At 45.0% G+C, this 21,597-nt stretch overlaps 1 protein-coding gene across 1 annotated transcript in view; it reads left to right on the top strand.

The window, feature by feature from the left end:
• Positions 1–1,025: 1,025 nt before the first annotated feature.
• Positions 1,026–21,597, top strand: part of xpo5 (exportin 5) — a gene marked incomplete at its 3' end in the record, with an annotated part of 57,319 nt that continues 36,747 nt past the window's right edge. Inside the window, exons 1-5 of the mRNA XM_084322080.1 lie at positions 1,026–1,231; positions 6,830–6,951; positions 14,578–14,650; positions 15,498–15,635; positions 19,354–19,536. Coding sequence (XP_084178206.1) covers positions 1,118–1,231; positions 6,830–6,951; positions 14,578–14,650; positions 15,498–15,635; positions 19,354–19,536 — 630 coding nt within the window. The 5' untranslated portion in view covers positions 1,026–1,117. The remainder of the gene's footprint in view (positions 1,232–6,829; positions 6,952–14,577; positions 14,651–15,497; positions 15,636–19,353; positions 19,537–21,597) is intronic.

The following is a 21,597-nucleotide window of genomic DNA, read 5'->3' on the forward strand; positions in this document are numbered from 1 at the left end:
TATTACTACTACTACTACTGCTACTATTACTACTACTACTGCTACTACTACTGCTGCTACTACTACTACTACTACTACTACTACTACTACTACTGATTGATTGATTGATTGAAAAGTTTATTAACAGATTGCAGAATGGGTACAGTACAGTACAGCTCAATACATACAATTGTTAAGGGGATGCAGACCAGAGAAAGACTTTCGTCTTGTTTACATCAGGGTCCCCCATTTTCAATTCATCATAACATATATGACATACATGACATACAGATAGACAGTACTGCTACATCTATACATTTATGACATATCAGATTTGCAAATACAGTACTGTTTGTGATACAAAAGTGTCCAGAAAAGGAGTGTATATACATTTGGCATAGAAACTGTACATTGGAGGAGGTTGGTTGGGTGGGGTGGGGTTGGGTGGGTTGGGTGAGGGCTGTACATTGGAGGTGGGGGGGGGGGGGGGGGGGGTGGGGGTTGGGAAGGGGACACACACACATTTTACACTGTACATTGGAATATTGACAAAGCCTTACTTGGTCATTTACTGTACAACTAGGTTAGGACATTTGTAGGGGCCAGTTTCGAATTGCAGTCTCACGTAGGTGTTTTTTGAGAGTGTTTTTGAAGGTGGGTAGTGATTCACATTCCTTTACAGCTTTAGGCAGGTACTACTACTACTACTACTACTACTACTACTACTACTACTATTATTACTACTACTACTACTACTACTACTACTACTACTACTATTATTACTACTACTATTACTGCTACTACTACTACTACCATTACTGCTACTACTATACATTTGTGTAGTGTATTGAGCCGTACTGTATTGTACCCATTCTGCAATCTGTTAATAACATTTTCAATCAATCAAGCAATACTCGGCCTACAGACAGTATGGCCTACAATTCCCATAGTTCCTCGGCGACGGCGAGCGAGAGATTCAACTTCAAGCGCGCAGCAGCAGCACGTTTCGCGGTTTATTATTAACTCCATGTTGTGCTGCATGCTGCTGCTGTCGGTTTCAGCTAACTACTACTAATAACAACAACTAATAACCCCACCAGAGACAGACAGACAGACGCTACTCGAAGTCATCATCATCATGGATGAACAACGGGACGAAGCGGTGTCCGCCATGTGCGAGCAGCTGGTCAAGGCTGTGAACGTGATGATGGACGGAGAGTCCAGTCAGATCTACCGCCTGGAGGCCCTGAAGGTGCTCATGACGACTATTATTATTATTATTATGACGATGCTAACTTAGAGCTAACTTTCAAGCGTAGCCAAGAGTAAAGCCCCTAACCCCGTCAAAACAGCAGTCAAGGTGTATATCTTCAGCACTGCGTTTGTTTACCAATGGGTTTGAAGTGTTATTATTAGTGAAATATGAGTTATATCGGGGGGAAAACGGCGAGGATTGATGCGAGGAGGGAAATGGTGCCGCCATTTTGTTTGTAGTCCTACGAGGAGAGGAGACCCGGGACTTTCGATGGGCTTTTGAATAGAAGAAAACTACACTTCCCAGCTCACGTCTATCAAAAACCGGCGTTGCAATCGGATGTGAAATGGCTAACGCTAGCTAACGTGCTATATTGTATGCTAGTATTGCGGTTTTGTTTTCAGTCGTGGTAATAATAATAATAACATCATGACACGGTAGTTAATTATTCCAACTTGTGTTCGCTACTAACGTTGGATTAAAAAAAAGCATATTAATATCTACGTTTCCTTCTATAATAAAGGAAATGTGGCTACAATTTGACACAGCCGCCACCTGGCTAACGTTACGTTAGCTTAGCTCTCATTATTATCGCCATTATATTATAGTCACTATGAATTGAAAATGGGGGACCCTGATGTAAACAAGACAAACGTCTTTCTCTGGTCTGCATCCCCTTAACAATTGTGTGTATTGAGCTGTACTGTATTGTACCCATTCTGCAATCTGTTGAATGAATGAATGAATGAATGAATGAAAAGTTTATTTAACAGATTGCAGAATGGGTACAGTACAGTACGGCTCAATACACACAATTGTTAAGGGGATGCAGACCAGAGAAAGACTTTCGTCTTGTTTACATCAGGGTCCCCCATTTTCAATTCATCATAACAATGACATACATGATAGACAGTACTGCTACATCTATACATTTATGACATACCAGATTTGCAAATACAGTACTGTTTGTGATACAAAAAGAGTCCAGAAAAGAGAGTATATACATTTTGACGTAGAAACTGTACATTGGAGGAGTTTGGGTGGGTGGGTGGGGGGGGGGGGTTGGATAGGAGTGGGGGGAGGTTGGGTAGGAGGGGTGGGTGGGGGACACTGTACCACTGTACAAGCAAAACTGTACATTGGAATATTGACAAGACCACACTTGGTAATTTACTGTACATTGGAGGGGGTTGTTAGGACATTTACATGGGCCAGTTTCGAATTGTTAATACAGTTTTCATTCACTCACTCACTCACTATCATCACTCACTCACTCACTAACTATTATCACTCACTCACTATCATCACTCACTCACTCACTAACTATTATCACTCACTCACTATCATCACTCACTTCACTCACTCACTCACTCTCATCACTGACTATCATCACTCACTCACTCACTATTATCACTCACTCACTCACTATCATCACTCACTCACTTCACTCACTCACTCACTCACTATCATCACTGACTGTCATCACTCACTCACTCACTATCATCACTCACTAGTCACTATCATCACTCACTCAGTCACTCACTCACTATCATCACTCACTCACTCAGTCACTCACTCACTATCATCACTCACTCACTCACATAGCACGCACCATGCCATATCCCCATGGCAAAACCTATCCTAACTAGAAAGGTGCACTCAAAATGGGGCGCACATTTATTTATTTTTTTTTACCAGGTAGTCACTTGAGATCAATGATCTCTTTTTTTGAGCAAGACCTGGCCAAAAATGGCAGCGAAACACAAGCATACAAGACACAAACACAGACAGAGACATAAAAAGGCAAAAGTGGGGCAACAATACATTTTGAGCTGCAGCAAACAAGATTGAATGGGATTGGGGTGAGATTGGAGGGTAGGGTTAAAAAAAAAGAGGAAGGAAGGTGAGGCTTTGCAGGAGGTTGCTGGGGAGAGAAGCCGAAGGTCAAGTTAATGAATATACATATAACATCACATTAATAATATACAGTGAAGCATCGACATATATTTTTTTTCAAATATAGCCGCAAGTGGCAATTCCAGGCTTCAAGCAAAACATGGGTGGTTAAGATTAAAAACATTTTGTGTTGTGAAACATATCCTGTGATTTCTTTTTAATTTTTTTTTTATCCATTTTTTCTCCCATCCCAATTTAGCCGTGCCACCCCCTGTCTTGACCGTTGCTCACATGTGCCCCCCACTGGCCGGTTTGTAGGGAGGATAGAAGGCCCATCGCATGTCCCTGCCAGCGCGGATATCCTGTGACTTTTTTTAAATGATTGGACAAAACTATTTTCTGATATATAGTCTAATTTTGTGTTATGCCATGCCACGGCCAATGTATTTTGTAGTGCGCCCCCCCCCTATTGGTAAAATCTTAAAAACATTTTAAGAGACTTATTATTTTCAACAGCTTAATTAAATATATCCACCAAGTTGTATGTCGTTTTTTAGGTTTTGGACATTCATTGTTCTCGCCGAACGATGCTGAGGATGTTCTTTTTTTCACAAATGCATGTTAAAAAGTGAGGAATACTTTAGCCAGCGAGGTCAAATGTTCTCACGTAATGTAATCACAATAACAAACTCCGCTCACTGCTTCTGCTTTTTAACACGCCATCTAACTCTGAAATGTATGATATAAGCTAATATAATGCTATTGAATCATTTTACAAGTACCTTTTAGAAGCTCAACAGAGCAATTGTTTTACATTTATAACCAGGAAGCTATTATGCTAATCTAACCGTGTTTAATGGGACACGCATATGACATGTGTAACGGTATTCCAACACTACTCTCCTAGTGATTGGTAATCGACTGCCACCCCCCCCCCCCCCCCCCCCCCCCCCGAATTGCAAAAATAAAATAAAAAAAATTTAACGGATGGTACCGTGAAGCCCAGTCACGATGACCTTCAGATGTTGTGAAGCGACCGGGCCGAGTAGCGGTGCTCTATGGGTTAAACTCACTCTCACCCTCAAAAGACACATAAGACACATTTACATTTACATTTAGTCATTTAGCTGAAAACGCTTTTTATCCAAAGCGACTTACAAGTTCTGTACGACAGGTCATCAGGAAGGAAGGGCACAACTCTATCAGCTGAGTAAACAATGTTCATCAAAGTGTTGAGTGCTACAGTGTAGGTTAGTTTTATTAGGACAAGTGCATGACAGTACGGTTAGTTAGGGTTAGATTTTTTTTTTTAAATTCAGATAATGGTTGAAGAAGTGCGTCTTTAGTCGACGGCGAAAGATTGGACGTGATTCGGCTGTCCTAACTGGGGTGGGCAGTTCATTCCACCATTGTGGGGCAAGGACTGAGAATAGGCGACTTCTCTTTGATGACCCTCCCGGAGCTCGGATAGGAGTAGGTCTGAGGCGGCCAGAAAGATGCAGAGCGTAGGGGTCTTGAGGGTGTGTAGTTAGAGACCATTGACCGGAGGTAGGCGGGAGCGGTTCCCTTTGCCGCACGGTATGCCAGGTCGAGGGCCTTGAAGCGGATTCGTGCAGCAATGGGGAGCCAGTGCAGGTCCCTAAGAAGTGGGGTGACATGGGCCGACTTCGGTAGGTTTTGAGATCAGGCGGGCCGCTGCGTTCTGAATGAGTTGAAGAGGCTTAGTGGCAGTGGCCGGGAGGCCAGCTAGCAGTGCATTGCAGTAGTCGAGGCGGGAGATGACTGTTGATTGGACGAGGAGCTGGGTGGCTTCTTTTGTCAGGAAGGGGCGGATCCTTCTGACGTTACAAAGACACGTTACAAAGCAGTGAGTTTCACCTCTTGGTATAGCGGTCTGTGCTGTTGCCTCCGGTGTGGGAGACCCGGGTTTCATAATAATAATAATAATAATAGTATAATACATTTCTTTTTTTTAATCAAATGTTGATTTAGAATTCGAATAGAATATAAATACTTTTTATTATCCCGAGGGAAATTTGACACTGCAAAGGCAAATCGCTCAACATTTAGACGGAAACAGGTCATGAATAAGAATAACAAAAACAAATCAAATTGCCTAAGATAAGAGTGGAATAAAAATGGAATAAAAATATACAGTAAAAAAATATACTGAGGTCTACAGTAGGGCATAAAAGAAAAAAAATGGTTTGGTTCCTGTTGGTTGTCAGTTAAGGCCATGGGTAGGTAGGGAATTTTATTTAAATAAATCTTTTATAAAAAAAAAAATCCCCCACGTCGACTATGGATAGGGAATTTCTTTATTTAATTAAAATGTTTCACGACAACATGGATGCATGTACACTCTGCCAGCATGTTTTAATATCCATAATACTAAAGGTTTGACTGAGATTTTTTATGAAACTTTATTGTAAATTTTTTTTTTTAAATAAAAAATAATAATTTTTTAATATAAATTTTTTTTAAAACTCATAAAAATAAATTGGGTCGCACCTAAATCGGCAGGGTCGGTCGGCAAACCGGAACCAAACCGTTTTTTTTCTTTTAGGCCCGGGTGTAATATTGCACAGTGCTGTTTTCAAAAAGTAAGAGTCCAGGAAGATGGTGGACTGTCACTCTGTGCTCAGTGAGGTCTATATGGGCTGAGCCGTGCCCCTTTGATCAATATCTTCAAAACACAATTGGATGGGGCGCCCCCCAGTGGCGAACCACATAGCGCGCTCAGTCGCGACACGGCCGACCCGGGTTCGACTCCCGAACCTGTTGTTATTTGCCGAATGTCTTCCCCCCCACTCTGTCTCCCATTCCTCCTCTGTCTCTCCCTACTCGACTGCCCAGTAGCAATAAAGCGATAAAAAAAACTCCAAAAAATTTATCTTAAAAAATAAAAAGCACAATTGGATATATCAACAAGCCCTATACATCTTTTTACAAGCTTGTTACATAGTGATGATCCACAGAAAATCTGGTAGCCATCGGGCCTACCTACGCTTAAAAAGAAAAAGGTGGATTATTGTGAATTATTATTGTCATTTTTATCAATAACATTTTCTATACTGGTCCTCCTGGGCCACTATGAGGTTTTACATTTTCTTTTCTTTCTTGCCGTGAAAGCTTGGGGCTAGTTTAGAAACCCACGCATCATTGTCCAATACCACTACGTGTTGCTGCAGCAAATGGCTTTCTTCATTGCACATCTGTAAATGCCTCCCTGACAGGGGCCACAGCCCCCCTCTGGACCACCCCCTAGTTGAGGCACAGCCCCCCCTCCAGACCACCCCCTAGTTGAGGCACGGCCCCCCCCCTCCAGACTGAGACCACCCCCTAGTTGAGACACAGCCCCCCCTCCAGACCACCCCCTAGTTGAGGCACGGCCCCCCCCCCTCCAGACCACCCCCTAGTTGAGACACAGCCCCCCCTCCGGACCACCCCCTAGTTGAGGCACGGCCCCATCTTGTTTGAAAGCCCTGCATACCGATACAGAGTGTTGAGCTTAATAATATTTCCTTCTCTTCTACATGTCCTGTAGTGTGACCACATGGTCTGGTGTCTCCTCCACAGGCCTGTAATGTGACCACATGGTCTGGTGTCTCCTCCACAGGCCTGTAATGTGACCACATGGTCTGGTGTCTCCTCCTCCACAGTCCTGTAATGTGACCACATGGTCTGGTGTCTCCACAGTTCTGCGAGGAGTTCAAGGAGAAGTGTCCGTTCTGCGTGCCGTGCGGCCTGCAGCTGGCGGAGAGGACGCAGACGCCCATCGTGAGGCACTTTGGCCTCCAGATCCTGGAGCACGTCATCAAGTGAGTCGCCTTCGCACCCCCTGTCACTCCCACCTAGCGGACACACCCCCTGTCACCTCCCACCTAGCGGACACACCCCCTGTCACCTCCCCACCTAGCTGACACACCCCCTGTCACCTCCCCACCTAGCTGACACACCCCCTGTCACCTCCCACCTAGCTGACACACCCCCTGTCACCTCCCCACCTAGCTGACACACCCCCTGTCACCTCCCACCTAGCTGACACACCCCCTGTCACCTCCCACCTAGCTGACACACCCCCTGTCACCTCCCCACCTAGCTGACACACCCCCTGTCACCTCCCACCTAGCGGACACACCCCCTGTCACCTCCCACCTAGCTGACACACCCCCTGTCACCTCCCACCTGGCTGACACACCCCCTGTCACCTCCCACCTAGCTGACACACCCCCTGTCACCTCCCACCTAGCTGACACACCCCCCTGTCACCTCCCACCTGGCTGACACACCCCCTGTCACCTCCCCACCTGGCTGACACACCCCCTGTCACCTCCCACCTAGCGGACACACCCCCTGTCACCTCCCCACCTAGCGGACACACCCCCTGTCACCTCCCACCTAGCTGACACACCCCCTGTCACCTCCCACCTAGCTGACACACCCCCTGTCACCTCCCACCTAGCTGACGCACCCCCTGTCACCTCCCACCTAGCTGACACACCCCCTGTCACCTCCCACCTAGCTGACACACCCCCTGTCACCTCCCACCTAGCTGACACACCCCCTGTCACCTCCCACCTAGCTGACACACCCCCTGTCACCTCCCACCTAGCTGACACACCCTCCTTGTTGGTGAGCAACTAACTTTAGGTTAGTTTTAACGTTAGCTACTAACGTTAGATGCAGCTACTACAGGCAATCAACGATGAGGAGGAAGCGTCAAAGCCGTATAGAATAGAATAGCCCTGTGGTGCGTAGGCACGGGAGCGCAACTCGATTACCTGTTATAATAAATTTATTCATGTTTAACTTGTCCCCGTGTCCAGTCCTTTGACTAGTCCCACCCGTTCATTGTAAACAATGATGCATGTAATTGTATTAACGTTATTCTGTGTTGTAGCTATGCTATACGTTGTATTTCGTTTGTTAGCTATTTAGCTAATGTTGTTGGCATTGAATGAGCATCAACACTAGATCTTTAATCTTTATTTAGCAGTCCAGTTTCTCCGGGCAGTAGCGAGTAACTACTTGGGTCTAAAAATAGCTAACGTTACACTACAAAGAACGCTATTTGGTTAAAAGGAGCAACACTATTGAGAAATGTAGTTAAGCTATATGTGGCGTTGCTAGTGCCCCACGGAGCTCCCGTGCTGTGCTCTGTAGTAAGGCCAGCGGCCCCCCACACGGAGTGACTGACGAGGGGTACTACTGGTTCCGCCTCATTAAAACAAACGCGCAAATAGCAATTAATCGCGCCCGTCAAAATCATTGCATTAATTTTAATTATCGCTGCAATTAATCGATTTATTGCTTATCGCGGCAGGCCTAGGATTTGGTGAGTTATATTAATATGTACTGTTGGACTGTGGTAATTCCATGTACGAATAAATAAATTATGATGATGATTGTTACGAAGGATCAGATTAAACCGAGTATATATATTTATTTATTGATATATATTGAATAGTATTTGTATATCGTTTGATATCCCTTGTATATTCCTTGTACATATACACGGAATATCCCTTTAGCCTACTATAGCCCATAATAGTTCATTCTCCTATTGGACAAAGGACCAGGCGCCAGGGGACCAGCCCCCGGAGCCAAGTTCAAAGTTACCGACAAGACATGTCTGTACTAGCCCCGGCCCTGCCCAGGGATACGGCGACAGAAATGAGAGTGGCACTATTTGTTCACCGTGCATATAAATATAGCGCAGGTGGATACAGAAGTTAGTTAACCTAGTTTGTTACCCACTAAGTGAAGCCTCACCCACGATACGACGTGCGGTGAAGTATGGCCTGTTTGGCCCCAGAATAGCATTGAGACCGCGTGCGAATTAATAACTGAGTTGTCAGAGTTTGGCACTGTACCGTCGAGTGCGACGTATTTCTATTAAGTTAATAATAGTCTATTGTGTATGGTGCATCGTGCGGTTAGAGTTCTAAAGTGACCAGCATCTCCAACGCTTCCTCGTGTTAGCTAGATTCTTATCCAGGCTGGGCCGACCACATGGCGCTTTCATCCGAGGAGATCTAGGCGAGGACCGAATGGACATGTACACTGGATTAGGGCTGGGCGATATGACCAAAAACGTTATCGCGATAAAATTATAAAATTATTTTCATATAATTCGATATCGATAATTATCGTCGATATAATGTCCGTCAAGTTTAATTAACTTCTTATGCTGCTGCGAATGTCTCAAGTCGAGTTGATGTCGTCATCAGTCTGCGCACGTTAGCCGACAAGCGGAGTATCTCATGACAATAAATATGACACTAAAATACTCTCTTCCGCCACAATATATTGAAACGACGTCCACTGTATATCCCACACTACCATAAACGTGGCCTCAGAATTCAAAACACACACATACTCGGCACGTAAATATATAAAACAGTGCCGTGCAAGCTAGTTATCCTAGCCAGCCTGTTGGTTCTAAGCGGAGTATTCCATGACAATGTGCTAAATATGACACTAAAATACTCTCTTCCGCCACAATATATTGAAACGGCGTCCACTGTATATCCCACACTACCATAAACGTGGCCTCAGAATTCAAAACACACACATACTCGGCACGTAAATATATAAAACAATGCCGTGCAAGCTAATTAGCCTAGCAAGCCTTGTTGGAGTGAGTCCTACCTCCTTCCGGGTCTCGGCCATCTCCTTCACTGATTGGTTGTTAGCTGTGTGCGTAAGTACGTCATCACGTAACGCTGGTTGTTGTTAGTGAGTGTGTTGAGCCGAGGCTGAACGGAGCCAAGCTTGGAAAATCGATATATCGAAACTTTGCGACCACGTTTCATGTTTATTTCGAGGAAATAATTTATCGCGATAGTTATCGTTATCGTTTTATCGCCCAGCCCTACACTGGATTACCTACCCGACGACTGCTTAGCCCTTTGCGGCTGGAATATATATTTGCTTTGGTACTGTGATTTGTGGAGCGGATAATCGCCGACGCCTGTGAGTGTTGGATTTACCCCCGAGAGGAGTCGAGGTCGAGTCGGCGCTCAGAGAGCCTGAGGCCGCCTAGTTTTCTTCTTCACTGTGGAGCTACAGCCTACAAGAGAACCAAGCTGTATTCGTCTGCGGATCAAGAGTCTATCGCACTGTCTTCTGTACTCGAAGTCTCCCTAGATATCGTTGACCAGACGTTCTACTACCGACAGCTCTCCTACCCCCCCTGCCGGCTTACAACCGGGAGGACCCCTTCCAGTATATCCCGCTATATCATTAAGTGTACCATAGATATAATTCCCTAAGAGCCAGGTTGTATACTTGCCTCCTGCGTAACCAGAGAATGGACATTCAGTGTTGATTTGCCTACGAATACTCATTTGCCTTACAAGTGCAATCAAATGTAATATAAGTATCCTATGTACCTTTTGCTCCATTAAATACTTGATTAATACCTTTGACTGGAACCGATTTCATTGTGGGAAGTGTTCATCATATTCATATATTGTGTACTGTATGGCCAGTAGTTAAAGTACATAAAGCGGTAGTGGTTTAATGATACCATACTTATCAATACAGTCAGGGAATTGTACCCCTCAGTTACAATTGGTCCTTCGAGCCGGAGAATAACTAGTGTAATATTAATATAGTGGTATTAATATTGAAATGGCCTATGATGAACACTCCACAAAACGGTCCTCCTAAAGTAGATCGCCCGCAGCGTAGACGGCAGCCACCTCAGTACTTAGAGGATTACGTTGCCAGTATACTACCTAGCCTTCTACAGACGGTAAACGCGGTAAAAGTAGAACGTAAAATTATGTCCGACCCTATCAACCAGGATACCCCGACCACAGAGGCCCTAGTGGGTTCTAATGTAACTGACCAAGCTCACGGTGGGGACCAGGAGGGAACTGACACGACTTTACCCCCCGCCAAGACCGAAGAAGTAGTCCCCGGAGAGCTCCGGGAGGAAGACAACCCTCCAGAGATGGAACTCTGCACGGTACAAGAAGAGGAGAGCGCCCAGGAGATAGAGCTCCAGGACTCCCCGCAGGAGAACGCATCTCCAACGAGTACCGCCAGGAGCGGATCACCTCAACCAGCGTCTTCCCCCAGCGAGGCGGACAAGATGCTGGCACAGGCGTTCCTCGCCAGCCTAGCAGCCTCAACAGAGCGCGATCGACTCCAAGCACAGACGCTTAGTGAGCGCGAACATTCTTCCATGGAAAGAGAACGCATTCAAGCGCAGCAACGGAGCGACGAAGATCGTATACGTCTAGAGATTAGACGCCTTCAGACGGAAGAGAATATGGCAAGAGACCGGGCCGACACCCAGCGTGCCGCTGCCGGTGCCCAAAGAGAAGCAGAGCGCGACAGAATACAAGCGCAGCTAATGGAGCAGCTGATCGCCAAGGCAACACCCCCTCCCTCCGCACGGGGTTCCAGGGCCTCGTCAAGACACGGGTCAAGGGCACCCCCCCCTAACCGATCAAGCGACCCTGAACTCGACCACCAGAGAGAGCCTATACCCCCCTCCGAACCCCTTCCCCGACCGGTCCCAGTGAGACCCAGCTACAAGGAAGGAACGGTGTACACCGCGGAGAGGCTAAATAGACGACTACAGGATCTAGATGACCTGACAGAAGAAGAAGAGGGAGAGGAGGAGAGTCAAGCCCGACAGCAGCACAGTACTCCACAGGACCAGGAGGTCCAGTACAGCCCAGGCTCTACCCCCGCGGCTCTGCGCTACAGACCCCCGACCCTATTCACGGGTGAGCATGACGCACGACCAGTCCCGAGGAATAGCACCTGGATACGCGGGCCATGGTACCCTGCCGGTACCAGCCCACCGAGAGACGTAAGAGGAGACTCGCCTAGGAGGCCTCTCTTCCAACGCTCACCGATGTGCCAGCCATCTACGGCGTCATACATTGGCACACCGACGTTTCCAGACTTCACCCATGAGAACCGAGCACAGTACACGGAGTTACGGATGTGCTTAGAGACAATGATGGTTGACGTAGCTGATGAACGCCACAAGTATGCTATCCTATTGAAGCACCTGAAGGTGCCCCGAGCGCACAACATAGCGCTGGCCTATGCCATCTCTACTACCCCATACACAGCGGCTCTAGCAGCGCTCGACCAAAGATATGGACGCATATGGGATTACGCAATACAAGAGATAAGGCATTACGGTATCGCAACAGACAATCGCTCACTAGACGACCTGTCTATCAAAGTACAATCCCTGGTAGGGATGCTGGGGGCGCAACGAGAAAAGGGTATGCACGAACTATACGCAAACTCTAATGTCGAGAGGATTTTAGAGAAGCTGCCGCCCGCCCGACAAGAGCGCTTCAGGCGGCAAAGAGACCACCGTGATCCTAACGGTCCCGAGCCATCCCTCCTAGACCTAGCCGACTTCCTGGCGAGAGAAGTCAGCAGCCTACGATTGGATACGTTCGTGCGGAGCACACCAAGCTCCAGAGAGGGACCTAGGAGAGCAAACGATGGCAGTAGTCCACATGCACACGTGTGCATTCAGTTAAGTTGGAATATGACTGTAATACAAACAGTTCAGTTTGTCAGGTACATTCAACACAGATTACAGTGTTTACATCCGTCTGCTTGAATGTTCTGCAATAAAAATGATTGAAGTGAGATGAACAGACTGAACTTTATTTTATTAGATAAATCATGTTGACAAAGTTTTACTTTGCAGTTGAAAAAGGTAATAAATTAAATAAAAAATAAAAAAAATATCGCAATATTAATATCGCAATACTCAGCGTATCGCGATATATTTAGTATCGCGATACATTTAGTATCACGATACTATCGTATCGTGACCCAAGTATCGCGATAGTATCATATCATGAGTAGGGATGGGTACCGAATTCGGTACTTTTGAGGTACCGAACCGAAACACGTCGGTACTACCGAGTATCGAATCAAGTGAGAAACCAAAAAAAAAAAAAAAAAAATTATTATTTTTTTTTTACTTTTTTTTTTCATGTCAACGTTCACACGCACAATATATGCTTACCTAGGATTTGACTTGATTCAACAACAAAGCAGTCGGAGCAATGACAAGCCGAAAACTGTCGAAATTGTAGTTATTTGAAGTTTGGATTTTTACGACTGAGGTAGGTAAATTAAATTTCGACAGTTTTCGGCTTGTCATTGCTCCGACTGCTTTGTTGTTGAATCAAGTCAAATCCTAGGTAAGCATATATTGTGCGTGTGAACGTTGACATGAAAAAAAAAAAGTACCGAAAAAAGGTACCGTTGGGTACCGGTATCGATTCACAGGTACCGGTACCGGTATCGGTTCAAATGTGAAAGGTACCCATCCCTAATCATGAGGTCTCTGGCGATTCCCACCCCTAGTAGAAACACACCTCCCCTCTCAAGGCGAGCTGAAACTACTGTCGGGGGTCACTGTGAAGGAAGGGTGCGCTGCATTTACAACACGACAAAATGAGAGCCACATGGCGTGCGGCACGATAATAATCTCATCTCGATTAGGGCTGGGCGATTAATCGAAATAAAATCTCTTTCTTTTGTTAAAAAAATGTAAACTTTTAATAATTTTTTTTACTGAACCTTTTTAAATGATGACGATTCTGACTTGAGTTATGTGTTACAAGATACTTTCAAGTTTAAGTCAAGCACTTTCATATGTTATGTTTAAGTCGAGCACTTTGATATTATGTTATGTTGTCTGTTTAAGAAAATAGTGCAATAAATGATTTTATTGAAAAAACAAGAATCGTGTGAGAGAATCGTGATCTCAATTCTTAGAGAAAAATCGTGATTCACATTTGAGCAAGAGTCGCCCAGCCCTAGTTTTCATGACCGTGGGAAGCCAAAGGAATTTTTTTTTGATCCACTTTTTCTCCCATTTTCTATATTTTCTCCCATCCCAATTTCGTATCATCCAATTCAACCCTCCCCTGTCACGGACGCTGTTTCTTGCCTCCCACAAGCCGGCTGCAATGTGGACTAAGTCATACATAGCACAAGTCCCCTCCGGTACTTGAGGTAACAGCAGTCGCATCTTTTCACCTGCGCAGCTCGATCTCTCAGTGGCGAGGAGTAACGCGTGGGAGGCTCACGCTGCCCCCGACACTTCCTGATTCTACTGCGCAGGCGCACCAACCGACCTGTAGGAGTCGCTGTCCACAACGCCCGATCCCCACCCATCAGTTTCCCACCCCCTAATACGGCCAATGTGTATTAGTGCGGACGACCAGCTAAACTGAAAGCAATGTGGAGCGCTGGGCTCGAACAGGCAAGCCCAGCGTCTCCAGATTTTGTGGCGAGCGCCTTGCCCACTACGCCACGTAGCCGCCCTGGAAGCCAAAGGAATTGAAACCCAATGAACCGCCCCGGCCCTCCGACACTATGGTAGAAATCTGAGGCACCTGCCAGAACGTCACCTTTGTCGTCTCTCTCTCTCTTCACAGGTTCCAGTGGAACAACATGGAACAAGACGAGAAAGTCCAGTTAAAGAATTATGCCATGCAGCTGTTAACCAATGTAAGTATGAGCAGCTCTGTTGTCAAAATCAAATGAAATGTATTTGTAGAGCCCTGAGATCACGTGGAATCTCCCCCATGGGCTGTACAAGTCAAGAAGAAACATCACAATAGATGAAGATTTTAAAAGAAAACCCATAAAATCCAAATATTATGCAACAACACCCCCAGACTCTCCCCAGTGAAGATGAGGAACGAGACACTAAAAACCTAGGAGTAGGAAGGAAAAAAAGCACCACGTGGAGGAGAGAAACCTCAGAAGGGCCGTTCAGAGGGGGGGATCCCCCAACTGGATGTCGGTGATAATATAGTGTTGCTATGGATGGAGAATAGAACGGGTGAATAATTGGAATGAATGTATATATTAGCCGGGCTGACCCCTATTAGCCGATTAGTCGACTAATCGGTCGAAAGGAGCCGTAGTCGACTGGCCAACCTCTTAGTCGAATATATAAAAAAAAAAAAATATATATATATATTAATTTTTTTTATAAAAAAAAAAAAAAAAAAACATTCTTTCCAAAAGAAAATAACCTTTTTCCCCATGGTATCGAAAATGGTATCGAATATCGATACTTTTCAAGGTATCGTATCGAAGTTCGAAATCGTGACGACACTAGTTGCACTTTATGTGCTCATTTTATGCCTTATGTCTTTTTTCTGTAGTGAAGCACTTTGAGCTGCAGTGTCTGTATGAAAGGTGCTCTACAAATAAAGTTCATTATTATTATTATTATTATTATTATTATTATTATTATTATTATTATTATTATTATTATTATTATTATTATTATTATTATTATTATTATTATCTTCTCTGACACGATGCCCACCGTGTGTCCTGCCAGGGGACCCACTCCATCCTGGAGGAGGAGAACCACATCAAGGACGTCCTCTCGCGCATCGTGGTGGAGATGATCAAGAGGGAGTGGCCTCAGCACTGGCCAGACATGCTGAAGGAGATGGAGGCGCTGACCGCCCTGGGGGTGAGTGGTGGTGGAGAGGGTCAAGAGGGCGTGGCCTCTGACCGCCCTGGGGGTGAGTGGTGGTGGAGAGGGTCAAGAGGGCGTGGCCTCTGACCAGCCTGGGGGTGAGTGAGTGGTGGAGAGGGTCAAGAGGGCGTGGCCTCTGACCAGCCTGGGGGTGAGTGGTGGTGGAGAGGGTCAAGAGGGCGTGGCCTCTGACCAGCCTGGGGGTGAGTGGTGGTGGAGAGGGTCAAGAGGGCGTGGCCTCTGACCAGCCTGGGGGTGAGTGAGTGGTGGAGAGGGTCAAGAGGGAGTGGCCTCTGACCAGCCTGGGGGGTGAGTGGTGGTGGAGAGGGTCAAGAGGGCGTGGCCTCTGACCAGCCTGGGGGTGAGTGGTGGTGGAGAGGGTCAAGAGGGCGTGGCCTCTGACCAGCCTGGGGGTGAGTGAGTGGTGGAGAGGGTCAAGAGGGCGTGGCCTCTGACCAGCCTGGGGGGTGAGTGGTGGTGGAGAGGGTCAAGAGGGAGTGGCCTCTGACCGGCCTGGGGGGGAGTGAGTGGTGGAGAGGGTCAAGAGGGCGTGGCCTCTGACCAGCCTGGGGGTGAGTGAGTGGTGGAGAGGGTCAAGAGGGTGTGGCCTCTGACCAGCCTGGGGGGAGGGAGGGACTCGCACTAAGAAGGGCTGTTTCCCCGAAGCCTGTTTTTGGGATTCGAACTTCGTCAGGGTTTTTCCGAACGGCCGTTCGAACCTTTGTTTTTAATAATAAAAAAAAATCATTTTTTTTTTCTTTTTTAACACATTGAGTGCCACGGACGCTATATAGCGTTTGTTTTTCTTATTGGCGATTTTAATTCATATTTCATCAACCGAGCCTCGGGTTAGTGCTGCAGAGCATGCATTAAAGCATTCCGTCTCCAGACGGATTTCCGTCAATTTGATTGAGGAGATCCGTCCATTTGATTCGCGGTCTGACGGAATTGGCTACCTGGTATAATATGATTTGTAGATGCATACACATTTAAACAAAATTGAGCCAATCAGAGGCGCCAAATATGAAGAAAAAAAATCGCGCCGCGCCAAGCAGAGTCATCACTCAGCGACTCGAGAGACAGGACGCTGCTCGCTCCGGAGGCTCGCTCCGCGGTTGCAGCTGCAGTCTATTGGGCGAGTTACACATTTGCGAGGTCTGAGAAGTCCGTCCACCACATGGCAGGGTAACAAGATAGTCATGTAAAATAATTAAAAACTGCGTGTTTTGGTTTAACGAGTCGCCTTTTTTGCAGCCTCGCGCGTCAAGTCAACTCTGCTTGTTGACCTAGTTTGTTTGTTTGTTTGTTTGTTTGTTTATACCACGCTGCTTGCACTCGCTGCTATACCGATTAGCTAACGTTAGCTTAATAGCGTCGGTTAAATGGAAGGAGTAAGCCGGCCACTAAAAAGAGAACCCACCGCGGGGTTCTCAGATGAAAAGGATGAGCGGGACCACCTAACAAAAGAAAGTTTCGAGAGGAGAGGACGTTTGAAGAGACTGGCTAGGCAGCGCTACTGGGGGCTGTAGTGGTGAGTTAACTTGTTCCGTGTGCCGCAACTATGTCAAAAACAGAAACAACACTTTTGTCATTGTCGTGTCACTTCACAGTACAATACGTGAGTCCCCTGCTGTGGTTGTGAGTATACGTTTATTAGCTTAACTCCGTAGCAACATCACACAGGTGTATCTGTAGACAGTCTCCTCCCCACCATATATTCTCTCCCCACCGTATATCTTTTTTCTACCATCCCCTCCTAATGTACGGTCTCCTCCCCATCATATGTATATAATCTGTTAGGATCTATGGGTAACTACTGTATATTTCTCTCCCACCCCCTCCTAATGTACAGTCTCCTCCCCATCATATCATGTATATAATCTCTGTTAGGATCTATGGGTAACAAGTACTGTATATTTTCTCCCACCCACCCACCCTCTCCTAATGTACAGTCTCCTCCCCATCATATGTATAATCTCTTGTCAGGATATATGGGTAACATTACTGTATATTTGCATATCGTATATGTCACAAATGTAACAGTACTATATACCTGTAGACTGTAGTATGTCCCTATGCCATAAATGTCACTATGAATTGAAAATGGGGGACCCTGATGATGTAAACAAGACAAACGTCTTTCTCTGGTCTGCATCCCCTTAACAATTGTGTGTATTGAGCCATACTGTATTGTACCCATTCTGCAATCTGTTCAATATTGATTGATTGATTGAACATTTTATTAACAGAATTGCAGAATGGGTACAATAGAGTACGGCTCAATACACACAATTGTTAAGGGGATGCAGACCAGAGAAAGACTTTTGTCTTGTTTCCATCAGGGTCCCCCATTTTCAATTCATCATAACATATATGACACACATGACATACAGATAGACAATACTGCTACATCTATACATTTATGACATACCAGATTTACAAATACAGTATTGTTTGTGATACAAAAATAGTCTAAAAAAGAGAGTATATACATTGGAGGAGGTTGGGTAGGTGGGGTGGTACATTGGAGGTGGTTGGGTAGGCGGGGTGGGGTAACTGTACATTGGATTATCGACAAAACCTTACTTGGTCCCAAGAAGAGGGTCTTGTGTATTAAATAAAGTTTTCATTCATTCACTCTGGATCTGGTAAATCCAGTGGCAATACACACAATTGTTAAGGGGATGCAGACCAGAGAAAGATGTTTGTCTTGTTTACATAATCAGGGTCCCCCATTTTCAATTCATAGTGACATTTATGACATACACAACATACATGACATCATGACATTTATGACATGGGGACATACTTGACTTACAGGTATAGTACTGTTACATTTGTCACATATATGATAAGCAAATATACAGTACTGTTACCCAGAGATCCTAACAGTAAATATATACATATGATGAGGAGGAGACTGTACATTAGGAGGGGGTGGGTGGGTGGTAAAAAATATATACAAACGGTGGGGAGGAGACTGTCCATTGTTGTTGTGGCATAATTGCTAAACGTGTTTAGTCCCTTGTTTGTATGATAATAAGCCGTTTAGTTCATGGTTCAAAGTAATGGGAAAGGGGTGCTAGCTCGCCATCAATCAGAAGCTAGCCACAAGACTTGCATTCACGCTCTCCAGCACACAGCCTCCCTGCCTGGCACAACAACCACAACAGTAGGGTCTATAGTCACAGTCAGGACAGTAGGCTCCCTTAAAACGCTAACGCTATTAAAAAAAAATAGTGGAGATTAAAATAAGAATATGACTTGGCCTGAAAAAAAGTTCAGTCAGGAGATTTTTTTTTTGCTTTAATCCCTGTGCAGAGTCTCTCTGAGCTCAATTGGGAAGATACCGCCCCCTATCGTCTCTCCCTGTGTAACTGCACCCCATTACTTTACACTGACGAAGGGGGGGTTAGGGTTAGGGTTAGGCAACAAGTTGGTTGCCTAAAATATTCACGCTGGACAGGAAGTCATGCCATGTTTGGTCTCGGGGACAGGAAGTCATGCCATGTTTGGTCTCGGGGACAGGAAGTCATGCCATGTTTGGTCTCGGGGACAGGAAGTCATGCCATGTTTGGTCTCGGGGACAGGAAGTCATGCCATGTTTGGTCTCGGGGGACAGGAAGTCATGCCATGTTTGGTCTCGGGGGACAGGAAGTCATGCCATGTTTGGTCTCGGGGGACAGGAAGTCATGCCATGTCTCACCACCAGGAGGCCCAGACGGAGCTGGTGATGATGATCCTGCTGCGGCTGGCGGAGGACGTCATCACCTTCCAGACGCTGCCCACCCAGCGGCGCCGCGACATCCAGCAGACGCTCACCAAGGAGATGGACGGCGTCATGCGGTTCCTGCTCGCCGTGCTGCAGCTCAACGTGGACCAGTACCGCGCGCAGGTCGGCCGCTCGCACACACAAGGGAAAACTCCAACATTTTGGGAAATTAGCTTATTTAACATCTTCCCTGGAGTTAGACAAGAAGATACATACCTTTTTAATAATATTATCAATATATTTTAATGTCATAATATTATCAATATATTATAATGTCACAATATTATCAATATATTTTAATGTCATAATATTATCAATATATTTTAATGTCATAATATTATCAATATATTATAATGTCATAATATTATCAATATATTTTAATGTCATAATATTATCAATATATTTTAATGTCATAATATTATCAATATATTTTAATGTCATAATATTATCAATATATTATAATGTCATAATATTATCAATGCAAAAGGGCCATTTCGATTTTGTTTTGTTACCTTTTCAACTATTTAATTATTATTGAATGTATAGAACAAGTTTTGTATAAATCTATATAAAATCTATCTATATAATATTTATTCAGCACCTTCCTCCTTCTTGACCACAGTGTTTTTAGCGGGTGTAACAAACACCACATTTTTTATTCATTATTTAACATCCAAGCCTGTAATAAAATGTACACAATGTGCAGTACATTAGGTAGGCAGTGTTCCTGGCTCCATAAAGCACAACTAATTGATTAATGAAAGCAAATTGATTGCTTGTGTCCCCCTTGTGATCACAAAGACCAATCATTCGGAACAGCTTATTTAGGCCTGTTTAGCCTTAAACTAAACAAGTTCATAATTGTGTCCCATAGGGGTGGACGGTATAAACGGTATACGGTATAAACGGTATGAATTTGCTCTACGGTATGGATTTTGACTATACCGTCTAAACCGGTAGTGCAGCTCTAAAATACCAATGACGTCATGTAACCACAGCGCGACTATTTCACTCGCATTTGCCCCTAAAAATAGATAGAATTAGTCATAGATAATAGATATGTGCGAACTGGAAAAAGTTATTTAGGAGGCTTCGCGCAGTGGGCGTGCCAGCCCCTACCGCACGCATGTAAACACGGATCTAGTAGTCTAGTGGGACGGGACACGGGAGCTCAGCTGTCGGCGGCGTCTCCCTGAGCTAACGTTAGCTTAGCTACCGTTACAAAATGACCCAGTCAACTATTCACTTTTAGTTTAATACATGATGAGGCATTGTCTAACCGAACGGTATCTAGTCGGCCAGCTACCGATAGCTCCTGACATCAACAAACGCTCCACAAAGTCTAGTAGAGAGAGACGTGTGTGTGCTACCTGTTAGCCGTTAGCTCACGTTAACGCGAGTTAGTTCACCGTTCAAAACGAAATGTCCCATTGAACTAAATAATTCACTGAGGCGTTGTATTAACGTTATATATCCGGCTTAGCCGGATAGCTCCTGATATCAATGTCTTATAACACTGATTCGATGCGTATTCGAGCTGAGGGCTTGCTAACGTTATTCCAATATAATAGGGTCCAGGTGCAGCGCCGGAGAATCCTGGCCGTAGCTCTGCTCGAGGCTACTGAGTATAGGTCCAGGTGCAGCTCCGGGGAAACCTGGCCGTAGCTGGAGGCTACTAGAGTACACACAGACAGTGGAGCTTGTTGCGTGGTGGCGATGTCTCGCAGATAATACAAGTACAAGTCTAATTATATAATATATATATTTTATAAAAAAAAAAAAATAATTATATAAAATAAATTTTTTTTTTTATCAAAAACGATGATACCGTGATATATACCGTTACCGTCTATGCTTCAAATTATACCGTGATATAAATTTTAGACCATACCGTCCACCCCTAGTGTCCCATGAAGCCTGTTCTTTTTTTTTTTTCTTTTTTTTTTCTTTTTTTAAACCTCCGTTTTTAATTACAAAAAAATTATTCTAAAATTATTTGTTTCTAAATAATTGTATTAACATGTATTTTACATGTTTTTTTTTTATCCACTTTTTCTCCCATTTTTCTATATTTTCTCCCATCCCAATTTCGTATCATCCAATTCAACCCTCCCCTGTCTCGAACGCTGTTTCCTGCCTCCCACAAGCCGGCTGCAATGTGGACTAAGTCATACATAGCACAAG

This window comes from Notolepis coatsorum (genome assembly GCF_963971535.1).
Source record: "Notolepis coatsorum genome assembly, chromosome: 9".
Taxonomy (NCBI): Eukaryota; Metazoa; Chordata; class Actinopteri; order Aulopiformes; family Paralepididae; genus Notolepis; species Notolepis coatsorum.